This window comes from Ascaphus truei, chromosome 5 (assembly GCF_040206685.1).
Source record: "Ascaphus truei isolate aAscTru1 chromosome 5, aAscTru1.hap1, whole genome shotgun sequence".
In the NCBI taxonomy this organism is placed as follows: Eukaryota; Metazoa; Chordata; class Amphibia; order Anura; family Ascaphidae; genus Ascaphus; species Ascaphus truei.
The window spans coordinates 291,844,934-291,859,624 of NC_134487.1; the positions used below are offsets into that span (position 1 = coordinate 291,844,934).

Genomic DNA, 14,691 nt, shown 5'->3' on the forward strand with positions numbered 1-14,691 from the left:
GGGCAATGAAATGACAGGATGGAGAGTTACTGGCCTTCTGTTGAACACACAGGGTTTTTTTTTTAATTTAATGATGATAAATTTGATATCTACCAGATTGGCTTTTCAGGGCGTTTGTGTCTTCAATGGGGTTTTACACTCCAATAGGGGGTTTCCTTCCGAACACGGACGATTGGGTTCTTCAGCAGGTAAAGAATAAGACTCTTTTAAAGAAGACATTTGTAAGAAGTTTAAAGATGTGTTTCCCTCTTATAAGTGGAATCATTTCTCCGTATTGATTGATGAGGGGGGCAGGATATGTATTGGTCGGCCTTTACAGTGGAACATGCTGCACTGTGTAGGGATGTAATATAAAATATAATATACAATTAGCCTTTATATTCCTTCTCATCTCTCCCGATACGGTTGGCTTGAAATCCCAGGATAAATTAATGCTGTTTTAAACTTTACAGCTCCACAATAACTGAAACGTGGATGTTGTGCTGGCCTCACCTCAACACCAACCACTTAGACCGTAAGCTCTTCGGGGGAGTGTCTCTGTGCGCCTTGTGATTTACTAGTTGCACATTATTTGTTATGTATTTACCTCGTATTGTAAGGTGCTGCGCACAGGGTCGGCGCTATATAAATTAAATGATGCGTATATGCAACAATGGGTACCCCGAAATCCACATTACTAGACCCATTTACACATTTACACGATGGGCTTGTTGTAATTGGGTTTGAAGGTGTGTGGGGCCAGGGAGAGGTAGTTGCAAATGAAAAGGGGTTGCTTAGTGGGGGGTCAGAAGTAGTATTTTTGCACTCTCCAGAAGTAAGTAATAACCTTTGAGTGGTTAAAAGGAATTGTTAGGAAGCAGTTAAAGGCGACAGTGAAGCGTGACTGACCTGGGCTGTGTTTGTACAGTATGCATCCGTACATATGTATTGCATAAGAGATACTGTATAACAAGTCCAAAGAGGACAGTTTCTATTTGTTTATGAACTAATAATTGAAAGCAGGGTTATCACACAATGATTTCCTAATTCAACTTAAAATCAAAATGCTACTGGGAAAAATGATCATACGGTGCCTGATTTCAAGAGTTTACGCATGTTAAACGGGTGCAATTTCCTGTATTGTCCTGAAGAAGTCTGATTAACTTGTAACGCACTTTATTGAATCCCCGTGATGGTTTCTTCATTGTACAATGTTGTGCAGAGCTCTCAGAGCTTTTAAACCTCTTGACTAGATACAGCCTTGTTCTGTTGTCACTACATGTGAAGAGGTCTCCCGCTGGTCCTTTTAAACAGATTACAACCTACATGTACAATGAAATGTAGCCCAATAGTTCCTGCACTCTACACGCCAACAATAACATTTTGACACCTGTAACAGGGTCATGCGTTCGGCTTCCACTGTAACAATAGATTCCATTTTTCCCCTCTGTTTTCTTTCACATATAATGCTCTCACAGTCAGACAACGAAGATGGGTCAGTGACTTTGACAAGGATTTTCAGTTTATTTGTCCGAAACAGCAAAGCATCAACTCTGTGATAAGGTAATTAATGTTTGTTTTTGTTTGTTTTGTTTTGACCCTACAGTCTTGGCTTTGTGTTCAGTCTTATTAATAGATACTTCAGCTCAAATATATCCATTGAATGTATATTGTTTTAGTAATTAGATGAATATAACTGTATTTTCAGAAATAGAAAAAAAACTGCTTATTTTCTGAAGATAAAGAGAACGAGAGAAAGAGAGAAAGAGAGAAAGAGAGAACGAGAGAACGAGAGAACGAGAGAACGAGAGAACGAGAGAACGAGAGAACGAGAGAACGAGAAGAGAGAGAAGAGAGAGAACGAGAGAAAGAAAGAGAACGAGAGAGAGAGAGAGAAAAAGAAAGAGAGAGAGAGAGAGAGAGAGAGAGAGAGAGAGAGAGAGAGAGACTGACTGACTGACTATCTTAGATATGTTTCCGTACAAAGGTTCAGCTGTACAAGATGTCTGCAGCTCATTATGATGTCACCAGTATGATGTCACGTGCCATATATATATTCATTTATTTATTTATAGCATACCAGGTACAACACCCAGTGGCTGACTTGCTTAGAGAAATTGTGGGAGGTGGTGGAAGAGACGCGCGTCCCAGGACAGCGAGGGAGGAGAGGGTGGTTGTTATAGGGGAGGGTGGGGGTGAGAGAGGCCAAGAACGGGTCCAATCAAGTTGGGGCGGGGGGGGGAATGTAGGGGTCACACAGTTGTTGTGTTGCCAGAACTTCAAGAGTTACCTTAAACTCTCCCTACTTTGGACACATTCCAAGGTTGCCAGGACAACACTGACTGGACCAGTAACAACAACAAAACACACACACACACACACACACTTTAATATATAGGTCCTCATGTATATTAACTGCATAATATAATGTAACAAAGCTATATCCAACATATACACTATATATGTAGACCTACCAGTTCTAACGTTCTAAACACTTACCATATTATGTATTTTTTAAACTTTCACTGTTCTAAAAAGGAGACAAAATGCTAAATTGTTTTAACATCCGCATATTGCAAAGTGAATAAATGCATGCTTTAAACACTGCACGTGCGATGTGTTTTTACCAGCTAGAAGTTAAAATGATAGAAGTTCCTCTGAGGGTCTCAGTTGGTAGGGAGGGGCAGAATGCCATCCCTGATACGGGCGATGTTTTTGTCGCTCTATCTGCTGCACTTATGGTGCCTGCTGTATATTGTCTCCTTTGGGATTTGTTTTGCTGGGAGCTGGTTGCAAAATGTTTGCGTTGTGCACTATATGGCGTTTGTGCGATTTATTGCTTGCTGCACCCTTTCTGCCTCTATGACTTATAGGCTCATTCACTAAACTTCGATAAGTGCGTTACTGCACGATAAGTGCCCTTTCAGAGCGATATTGCACGTGTAGCAATTCACAAAGCTTCGATAACAGCGCAATATCGCACTAAAACGGCTTATTAACTAGCTATAACACTCTGCCTATAACAAGTAGTGCGGTAGCTGAAAAAATGCCCAAACTCACATTTTTTTGGCAGCAGCTGCTATTCACTAATCTCCGATATGAATATCGTACTATAGAAACTTGCATTCTTTTCTCGCAATCAAAAGGGTGGCGAGATCAGAATTGCGATTTTCATATCAATGAGTTAATTTTACTTTTACTGTATAGGTTTGAATCTGAGTGCCTGCAGGGGTCTCCGGAGCTGACCCGTATATTTATTTCAGCTCTGGAGACCCCCGGATTCAATCCTATATAATAAAAATAAAATTACAGCGAGTTTCATTACCTTTGCGGCTAACCGCTACGGTAATGAAGGGGTTAAATAGCAGGCACTGCTTTGTTGTTGGTACAGGGGGTGGGTGAAGGTGGTAGTTGCTCCAGGGGTGGGTGTTTAGGCCTTGCGGGAGTGTTGCAGTGGAAGTTAACCCTTTAATTACCGTAGTGGTCATAACCACTAAAGTAATTAAATTGTTAACACCTCGTGCTACCCTCCCATAACGCATAAACACCATCCTAGGGCAACTACAACCTTCACCCACCCCCTGTACCAACACCACCACACTGGAATGGATAAAAGCGCTATTAGCCAAAGATGGCTAATAACTCTTTCCCCCATTCAAAAACCCATTACAATGCAATAAAAATAAATGCATAGATTTATTTCTTCTAAAATGAAGAGGTCTCAGATATAAAGCTGGTGTCTTTTATTTTGTGGCAATGTCTAATATTCTTACAAAATTCTTACATAATATATGAGCTATGATAAGGGGGGGCATGGGAGGGTAGAGGTATAGTAGACATTAATAAGTTTAGTTTTTTTCATGCTTGATTTATATTATATAGATGATTTGACTGTATGGTATTCAGTGTTTTAAATAATTATATATATAGCCTGGGTTCCCCCCTGGTCCCCCGTCTGCCCCCTACCTCTGGCTGCAGCTGCGTCTGGTAGCGGAGGCTGGGGGAGAGAGTGGGGAGGGTAGTGGTTGCTTTCGGCGAGAGGTCCGGGAGGTGCGAGAGGCGGCACAGTGCTATGGGAGGCAACAGAGTAGCCGGAGACTCCCGGCAGGCCCCTTTGTTGGACGTGATCACACATGCGCAGGGCATATGCATGCGCAGGGCATACGCATGCGCAGATAGAGGATAGTGGCAGCCATAGGGGCATACGGTGCTAGACAGGGACTACAACACCCAGCAGCCCCAGGGGCTGCCGTCAGGAGACTCACCACAGCCAATAGGGTATCAGCATTCCCCTGCTGAGGGAAATAGATACCTTTCGCGCGCTGCAGCCACGGCAGTCGGAGCTGGGACACCAGAAGGGTAGGGTGTACGTGTGACCCCTGCACTAGGCCAGAGACCCCCTTATGCCCCAGCTAGGCCCCGACTCACCTCAGCTTGTGGTTGCTGCAGGGACAAGCCCATCAGTTAGGGACACTGCCCCTGTAGTAACGGTGTGAGGGACACAGCTAGGACAAGGCTGCATCATGGCCTACGGTGGTCTGGGACCAGACCATCTGCTACTACCAGAGACTCTCTTCAGTGTGGGACCCTCCAGCTGAATACCACCCAAGGCAGAGGCGGACGTGTCGCTGACCACAACCGTTGCTGGATCAGTAGATCCTATTTCGGCTGTGCATTACCGGGTGTGGGATCACCCGGCAGGTACCTCACCCCACCAAGTGCACCAACTATACACCTTCAGTTCTAGTGGGGCAGCGCTGTCTCACACTTTGGGGTGGGTGACTCTGTGGACAACAGGGTGGTTGGGTGCCATGGGGCACCTCCGTACTCTGGGGTAAACCCCACGGGGTGTGGACACGGTGTTGGGGGGGGGCACTGTGAGGCCTGAGTGGTTCTGTCTTATCATTATTATTCACATGTGTTCAGTAAAACTATTATATCATATGTGTGTATTTCTTATATTGTCCTGCACGGGGTTATCCCACATTGTTAGGATCCTGTGCAGGTGGAGGCGCTGTCAACCATCGGTGTTTCTACAGATGACCATTCCTTCTTATTTGAATGCATTTCATACTTTTACTAATTAACTTGGCAAATAAACTTCAACTGTTTTTCATTTTTCAGTAAACCAGTCAAATTAGTCTACAAGATTGAAGTGAACCTACAAGTTCCTATTCTGTGTTCCATACAGTAGAATATTCAGTGCACTTTCCTTTGTAGCTTTGAAGTAAATATTGCATCCTAGAATCTTCAATGCACGCGTGAAACTTCTTTGTCTTTTGCCACAGAAATTGTATTTGTGAAGGTGCTGTTTTTAATTAAAAATCAAAACACAATTTCAGTGAGAAAACGCAAAAAAGTTTCACTTAGAACGCGCGTGCACGGCACACACCCGTTTTAACTATTTGCACATCTATATTTGTACTAAGTGTGAATTCCTCGTGTTTGTTTGTGAGTCTGTGAGACAGCAATAACTACTGTGAGAACTTGACTTTCTAAATGTTGTGATTATTTGTATGCTTCCTATCCTCCAATACCTGAGAAGTCTCTCCTCCTGCATCTCACTATGCCCTCCCTATTGCTTTTTCTGTTTACTGTTTCCTCACTCCTTTGTGAACGTCTCTGTTCTCTCCAACTTCCCCACTCCCCACTGCACCATTATTTACCTCTCTCCCAACAACTTCTTTACCCCCCAATAACAAACACCCCCATAAATCCTCTATTCACACCCTCGATCTACTCCTTACTGCTGCTGGGGATCTCCCCTAAGCCTGAACCCAGACATACACACCTGATCTCACCCACGTTTCCCTGCCATCTCTTCCCCTGTAAATGGTGTTAAGCTTCTGATTTAATACTGACTAACCTTAAAACTCACCCCACAAATCAAGCATTTTAATAGCCTGCACTCATGGTTATTATCCCACACCCACAGTCACTCCTACCACCCATTGTGGCCAAGCACTGCCATCTACAGCACTTATTCCCTCACCTGCTGTCTCTTTAAGTCTCTCATCATACCACTTAGATTGTAAGCTCTTCGGGGCAGGGATTTCCTTTCCTTTTGTGGAATCTGATTTTGCTGTGCTTATTGTATTATTATAATTCCCCGTACTGTATTCTTTGTGAAGCGCTGAGTAAACTTTTGGCACTATGTAAATCAAGACAAGACAATACAATACACTACCTGATTGGCTAGCTTCCCTCCCTTTTTGATGACGCAACATCCTTTAAAAAAATGGAAGCAATTACTTGGTGCAAAAAACAATCCGATTGGGGGTGTACAATTTGACACTCACATGTGATGTCACAGGACTTATATAAGGCCTGTCCTGTCTCATTTGAGCCCAAGATGTCCTTGGGGTAACATCTCCAGGCCCATTTGGATCATAAAGAAAAGACGACAAGAAAAGAAAGAAGACAAGAAAGAAAAGAAGGAATGAACTAACTAACGGGAGACGTCTCTTCAACAGGGGACCATGGACTTCTGCGCATCAGGCTGTTTAGCATTGCATTGTGGTTCAAAAGCTGGTAGGACCAGGGTGAATAAAGCAAATGCAAGAAACACATTGTATTTTATTTATTTGTGTATTTTTTTTTTTAGGTAGCCCATTGACTGCCAATGGGCTCACCGATGTCCCTTACTGGGTATAGATAAGCACAGTAACAAGCAATGCATTTTTTGGCAAATGATTTTTCTTATTTAATTGTAATGCATTTTTTTTTTTTAGCTTGCTCATTCATTGCCATTGTGGCAATCCATGCCCATGTTGGGGGCATGGTTTAACACTGTGACAATCAATGGGTAGAAGAGGTGGGGGGTTTTGCCCCGGGGAGGGTGATTAGGCCTCCCGGGTGGGTAGCAGGGGATGGAGGTTAACCCCTTAATTACTATAGCAGTTAGTAACTGCTAAGGTGATTAAGGGGTTAGTGGCCAGTAGTTAGTTTTTTTATTGTAATGTTGCTGCCCACGGAGGACGAGGAGGTTGCAGAGGAAGATGAGGAGGAAGATGAGGACGGCCTTTATCCTGGCAGGGGTAGGTAGAACTTTAATTTACTTTATGCTGGCTGGCTAATGTTTTATTTTTAATGGTCAAATAAGCTATTATCCACATCTGGATAATAGGAATTTTGTCCATTATTGTACTGTATGTGTTGGGGGTAGAGGATTGGGGTAGATGGGGAGGGTGGTAGTAGGGTTGTTGTGATGTAATGTTTATTAGGGATAGAGGGGGTGGGTGAATGGGGGTACTTGGCCCAGGGTGGGTGGATAAGCTTACCGGGTGGGTAGCGAGAGGGGTTAGCCCATTCATTACCATAGAAGTTACCACCGCTATGGTAATGAAGGGGTTACCTCCTCTCGCAACCTTCCTGGTAGGCCTTACCAACCACCCTGGGCCAAGTACCCCCATTCACCCACCCCTCTATCCCCAATAAAGCAGGTACTGTGACTTACCCCCTTCATTGCCTCAGCATCTAGCCGCTAAGGTAATGAAGCTGTTTTAATGTTAATTTCAATATCATAGTATTGATGCAGAGGGTCTCCTGAGCTGAACCGCATTCATTTCAGCCTCGGGGACCCCCTGCTTCCCATGTTAGAGGCCCCGGTATGAGTGCGGTAAGAAAATGCAAACCCGCTCGGCAATGCACTGACCTTATCGAAGTTTAGTGGATAGGCCCTGTAGGCTGCGCTTATAGTGACGGCGACGCGACCGATGACATCAGCAATCGCCGTCGCGAAAGTTACATTTCAAATTTAGGTGACGTCGCTGGCTACAAGGCCACCGATGTCATAAAGGGGGAAGGCGGAGGAGAGGAGAAGCTCCTGATTGGCCAAAAGGGAAGACTGTCGCGAAAAAAATCAAATTTCAGTGACTACCACATTTTTGGTAATACTGTCGCTCCGTTGCTGTCGCTGCCACGTACACGGTTAGCGCCGCTTTTGATGCAATGGTCGTGTCGCCGTTGCTATAAGTGCAGCCTTAGAGTCAGCCAGATCGGAGCACAACGCAGAGCAGAGCATGCTGAACACTGCATAAACTAATGGTTACATGGTTGTATTTCTCCATACTCACCTCAGTATAGATGCATGACCGGCTCTGGTTATGATTTAAACACCCAGATGGATACAATTTGACCGCATTTAATGTCATTATGTTACTTTGTCCATAACATTGTAGACTAAATATCGCAGGTTATGTTGAATATAAGCTGACAACATTTGTGTTTGAGCAGCCAGATTTATGGCTATAATACTCATAAATAGAGGGTATACTGTTCTACCCACTCTGGGGTGTTGATACTATACAGCTACCTATTAAGGATATAGTTTTTTTACTGCTTCATACGCAGGGTTTGAGTATGTGTACATTAATATACACAAATAAGACCAGATATACACAACCGTTGATGAGATCTGTTTGATTGAAATTTGTGATCAAATAGCTTTTTTGGATATTCCAACTATAGGAATTGTTCCTTAGACCCTCCTATATTAAGGTGTTTTCTGTGCCCTGATACCAATATACAAAAGGTTTAATTAACAGGTGACATTTATTATAAACACTGTTTACCACACATGGGTCTGGTAACTTGATATTTCTACAATACGCAGATCACTGCTCTACTTTTTTAAGAACATTTTATTATAGAAGAGTTTAAATAAAATTTTATTGTTTTCCTTTTTGTTACATTTGATTTTCCTTCCTCCCTGGTGTGAGCGCTTAACGTATAGTGGTTCACACAAATTATTGTGTTTAACAATTTTATTATTAGGCAGAGTGCAACATTGGGATGTCTTTTTTGATCATCTCTGGATCATTTTGAAAATATATATCCCTACTTCCTATGCACCGCCACTTTTTCCTAACCATTATGAACACTAAGGTTGAGCTGGTATGACCCCCCTCCTATCCTGTTGCTCTCCAGAGCAGCTGGCTGCCGCGTTTTGTCTCCGCTGTGATAGTAGCATTGCTAATATTTGTCTTATTGTTACTGCACCATATGTCTGTAAGTCCATTTAACATCTCATTTGATTTTGCAATTTGATCCCCATACCTGGAGTAGGACTGCAGGCCTGCTTATGAGGATTTTGAGTTGTAATGGAAAGAAGTGATATTTTTTCATGTGAGGAAATTCTTCACTAGGTCCTTGTTCAGCATTTTTTTAACCCCTGTTCACTCATTTGATATTTATATTTTTCTTGGAGTCACCTCTTGATCATGTTTATTTTTGGTTGTGTTTCATGCTTTACGCTGATGATGCAGGTGCTTATTCAGCGGCTGATAAAGCCTTCTGAATTTCTAGTCCCAAACATAAAGCATGAAACGTGGAATCAGGTAGAATAGATGTAGGGAATTGCTGCTTATCACTTCTGGTGTCAAATGTGCTCATGAGTAGTTCAAATATTTTTTCAGCTCTGTTCATATCTTCATCAGGTCGGCAATTTCTCTCGAAAGACAACTCCATCCAACTGTCCCATTATCAGAGCAGCTGTTTGTGTTTCTGGCACCTGCTGTGGCACCAACAATTGTTTTCTCAAATTCACACACACTGTCAGATCTGTCTCCTCGCTGGTGAACTTGGGCAGCCAGGGCACACTGAAGGGATGCTTTCATCAGTGACACACTCCAATCATACTTATCATTTGTGCAGATGCCATAGTGCCCCGTCCGTCACCTCCTGCTTAGGGCTCCTTCTATCCTGTTTGGGATGCTATATGTAGGGTGCCCTCCACAGTTCCAGAAATCAAATCACCTTCACCATAAAAGAATTCACCAGGAGAGGGACGCAGCATTACTTGGCATGTTAAACAATTTATTTATAACTCGCATCCATGTCAGTATATACAGGCCTCTCTGTGCAAGTCCTGTTTCTAACAGACTCTTCAACTGACCCCTCAGCACCCTCACCTTCCACGGGACAACATTCCATAGTTGCCAGGACAACCCTGACTGGACCAGCAAAAATAAAAACACACACACACACTGCCAAATTAGCTTTTAGAGACGTATATACAGTCCCCAACGGTCTAGGAAGTTTGGCCACGACCATTCACTGCCATCACGTCAACTAACCACCGGGTAACTCGCCGTGCGCGCTACGACCCCGTAACCATCTTTAAATGTCCGAGTCCTGCGCACTCATCAATGTCCCTTGAGGCCACCGCCCCAAGTCCCACATGCGCGTCACTCCATTGTTGGTACATTTAAAGATGGCGCGTCGGAGCAGTGGGCGAGCGGGGGACTTTGAAGGTGGCCGCAAAGGACATTGACGAGGGCTAACGGGACGTGGAGCGGTCACGCGGGGCAGTGTGCACCGAACACAGACATTTAAAGATGGTGCCGGGGTCGGAAAGCAGCAAAACGTCAAGCAGCGAGGTGCCCAGCGGTGAATTGTCCTATCGACTTGGTCACGGACAAACGTCCCATTCCGGTCCCCAATGTGGGGCAGACACTACAGGAGAGAGCGTTATTCAGCCCTCAAACCTATGATTGACAAAGAGCTAGATTCATTCAGCGCCGGTACCAGTCAGTGCATCCAATCCAGCATTAAACCCATTCAAGTAAATGGGAGGTAACATGCGCTTACCAGTACCAGCGCTTGATAAACCCACCCGCATGCGTTAGATGTCTTTACGGACAGCCAGCTAATCCTATTTAAATATTAACTCGGTTTTGCAAAGTTCATTGGTTATAAATTAAACTTGGCCTGGGCGTCAGCGAAAGATTTGAGATTGCTCGGTTTAGCAAACAGTTTAGGACTGGAACCCTTCCTTGTGATTTAAAGACCTACGACAAAAAAAAATAAGGACCAGCCCTGATTTTATGCACGTCACGGTTTATCACTTGGTTACGAACTTGCATTTTTATACCTTGTGTTCTCTTGCCTTTCTCTTCAGTACCCACAACAATTATTATGAGGACCGCCTGTGGGATTTCACCTGCAAACCCACCTTCAGCCAACTGGGGTCCTGCTATTGGAGCAATTATGTTAATTGCTTTGATGAGGAATTTTCTTTCACCTGCCCGTTTGGCTCCGTTATCAGCGGCATGGCGAGTTACCACAGGAATTATGAAGAAGATCGCAGGTAACCCGATCTTATACTTACAAGACACACAACTCGGAGCTGTGATTTCTACCAAAGCTAGAGAAAACCATTGAAAACAAAAAAAAACGGCGCCTCCAAATGGAAATAGTAGAACCTGACCAAATGTAAAGTCCAGTATGTATGGAGAGGAATCCTGGGGGGAATCTTCAATGAAGTCTCATGGAAAGACAAACAGACATGTAAGACAAAAACAGAAAAAAGACAAAACAAAAAGATCATAGTGCAACTAAATAACACAACAAATACAAACAAATTAACACTGGAAAGCTTGGCAAAGAAAAAATTACAAATGTAATGCAAATGAATAAAAATACACACAAAGCTGAAAGTAGGATTTTAATTTTACTCCTACCGGATGACACAGCTTTATAAGCGTCTCTAGCCCAACTTACATGTATTTGTTGTTTTATTAATATTTTTATTCATTTGCATTAAATTTGTCATTTTTTCTTTGCCAATCTTTCCAGCGTTAATTTGTTTGTATTTGTTGTGTTATTTCGTTGCACTATGATCTTTTTCTTTTGTCTTTTCTGTTTTTGTCTTACATTTCTGTTTGTCTTTCCATGAGACTTCATTGAAGATTCCCCCCAGGATTCCTCTCCATACATATTGGACTTTACATTTGGTCAGGTTCTACTATTTCCATTTGGGAGGCGCCGTTTCTTTTTCCATTGTTTGTAGTGGTCCGTGTTAACCATTTTGCCTAGGCAGCCCCCACTTTAAGTTTAAAGTCTGTTTGTCACATTAGTGTCACTATTTTTATATTTATAGCATTAGCGCTGATTTCACTGCTCTTCTCTTTTAGAGAAAACCATTGCTTTTGTGACAGAGAGGCTTCCAATGCATGCGCTAAATATGGGTTAACCCAGGGGTGCTCAACTCCAGTCCTCAAGCCCCTCCCCCTCCCCCCCAACAGGTCAGGTTTTCAGAATATCCATGATTCAGCACAGATGGCTCAATCAGTCACTGCATCAGCACAGGTGATTCAGAGGCACAGTCTTTGACTCAATCTGATTGAGCCACCTGTGCTGAAGCTGGGATATCCTGAAAATCTGAGGTGTTGGGGGGGGTTTGAGGACTGGAGTTGAGCACCACTGCACTAACACACAAAGGAATACACACTTTTGCGCGCACACACACACACACACACAGCTGAAATTGTACGTCTATACTATGTTTTTCTCATATTTGTGCAATACCACTGAAATGAGTTTTATATATGCATGATATTACTTCCTATTTCCGCTTCAGCGCGTGGCACTGTTTGAGGTCGTGTGTCTGTGTGCTTCCCCAGGTGGATGTTTTTCTGCTGCACGGGTTCCCAGCCTTACACCAACGATTGCAACTGGACCTACTTTGTGAATGATTTTGATGCTTACATCCACTGGCAAGTTCCCAATAACTATTTTGTGGTAGGAATCTCAAGTTACCACGATAACTACACAGAGTAAGTTCTATTCTTCGTATCTGACCGAGCATCTAAAATAAGGATACGTCTTCAAGTAAAAAATATGAATATGTTGTTTGTTACTATTGCATGGCCGTGTACAGAGTACTGTACATTAACAGCGCAAGTCTCTGCCTCTTTACAATCTAATTTCCATTGCAGAGCCACAGGAAGGTAAAGGGACTTTCAAACACAGGTGTATATACTGCAGCTATCAGCATTGTAGATGTGCATGCCCACATTGACTTATCTCTGTCTGCATGCCACATCTTCATACAGGTATCAGCAAGCTGAACACTGTACGGTGTTTGAAGCAGGCAACACCTTGAAGATCAATGTTAGACATAAATAGGGGAAATTGTCCATTGAGGGACAGTTTGCCTGAGGCAGGGGGTTGCGATTTAGGGTTAAAGTTTAGGGCAAGGGGGTTAAGGTAAGGATTAGGGGTTTCTAGCACCACCTGCTGCTGCCAAATGTCCTGCTGATGAAATGGACACGGCTAAATGGCCGATTGTTAAACAGGTCTTGCCCCCAACTGAGTTTGATTGCACTGTGTACATTGGAGAGTTAGTCACTTTTCCCATACAGCTGTAAGATGTGGGCCCTTCCTAGAGGCAGTACCCCCACTACTCATTTGTTTTGCTCTCACCTTTCAGTTTTACATGTATAGGAAGCAGGGGGGAGGGGGTCTCTGGAGCTGGACTGCATTCATTTCAGCAATGGAGAACCCCTGGTTCCCAAAATACAGAGCAAGGCCATGCCGGTACTGTCCCCTCCAGGGAAAACAAAGAGGTTTAAAGCCCAATCGTCACGTGGGCCAATAGGAATCTGTGATATCCTCTCTCTGCTTGCTATTGGTCCGAGTGACAGAGGTTTAAAATACCCCATGAAGTACTGGTGGCACATTCTCCAGTATTTCAGGATCAGGGAGCCACCCGCAGACGAAATTAAAGTAGTTCAGCCCCAGGAGACACCCCCTTTCCTATACGTGAAAAAATAAGGGGAAGAGGCAGGTGGAAATCACAGCATATATTATCTTTAATAAGCAACAACCTGCAAGGATTGTAATTACACTTGCTTTTAGCAACAATATCAATTAAATAGGGCATGATTTTTAAATCTGAATACAGTTCTTCAAAGGTGTAGATTCCCAGATCTTTTCAAACTCACCGTAACCCATGAACCCTTTTAATGCTAGGGGGGAAACTAGCTCCCTCCAGCCCTGTAAGGGTTACAAGATGTCATGGCGGCACAAATCACTTTCCATTCTGTAGAAGAGTGGGTCAAGTTTGATGGTTCCATGTAATGGTTCTATATTCTCTCTGTATTTTCTTCTCTTGAAGGGACCGGCGGTGGAGGTTCCAATACTGCGCAAAAGCCTAATCCTGGAGGAATTCTCCACAGGAGCTGAGAGCAGTTTGTACAGGCCAAAGGCACAGATACATTTTTGTGATCTTCGGAAATGACAGGTTTACTTCTGGTCCAAAAGCACACAAAAAAAAGACATTCCGATACCGGATTACACAGTGGTCCTTAAATTACAGAGTTCTTCTCATGGACGGCAAGCCGGTGTGGGGAACAGAGAATGCAAAACCTCAATGGACAAGTACGATTTGAGCTACTTTAGGAATGTCACAAATATCAACGTTTTCCAACATCCCTTGTTGAGGTATTAAATGTTTATCCATAATTTTACAAATATCTTAAATATCTGTGTAATACGGCAGGCATAAGCTTAAGGTATCCATATTAAAATGGATTTGAAGCAAAAAGGTGACACTATGTTAATTTGCAGGTAATTTCCCAGAATCCATTACTGCAGTGAAAGCTTTGCATGCCAGGAGTTACTGGAGAAAACTTTGTTAATGCTGCAAATGTTTTATCGGTTTGAAAAAAAGAGAAGATGAACTTTTGCACTGTGCAAACAAAAATTGCTAATCAAACGTGGACATGTTTCTTACTAGAAATGTATAAACATCACTAAAAAAAAAATAAGCTTGGGCTCAGATATCGGTGTTTACCCATTTTTAGAATAAATAGATGTGTCAACTGCTGCTATCACTAAAGGACAGCGACATTCTGTTCTGCACTCGCTGGCGTGTTAAGATTATAGAATTCACACAGTTAAAAAAACAAGATCTAGGAAAAGACTTTC

General features: G+C 43.1%; 1 protein-coding gene across 1 annotated transcript; it reads left to right on the forward strand.

Annotated features, from left to right (window-relative positions):
• The first annotated feature begins 331 nt into the window (after positions 1-331).
• On the forward strand, positions 332-14,603 carry LOC142496171 (hemagglutinin/amebocyte aggregation factor-like). Its single transcript, XM_075602649.1, has 5 exons — positions 332-514; positions 1,458-1,542; positions 10,880-11,068; positions 12,384-12,536; positions 13,880-14,603. The coding sequence occupies exons 1-5, from the start codon at positions 475-477 to the stop codon at positions 13,917-13,919; spliced, it is 507 nt and encodes a 168-aa protein (XP_075458764.1). The 5' UTR covers positions 332-474; the 3' UTR covers positions 13,920-14,603.
• Positions 14,604-14,691: the final 88 nt, after the last annotated feature.

Excerpts from the sequence above, each read along its gene's own strand:
- LOC142496171 (XM_075602649.1), top strand. The coding sequence starts at position 475 with ATGTTGTGCTGGCCTCACCTCAACACCAACCACTTAGACC. Across the intron at positions 515-1,457 it reads CAACACCAACCACTTAGACC|TCAGACAACGAAGATGGGTC; the intron begins GTAAGCTCTTCG and ends ATGCTCTCACAG. Across the intron at positions 12,537-13,879 it reads TACCACGATAACTACACAGA|GGACCGGCGGTGGAGGTTCC; the intron begins GTAAGTTCTATT and ends CTTCTCTTGAAG.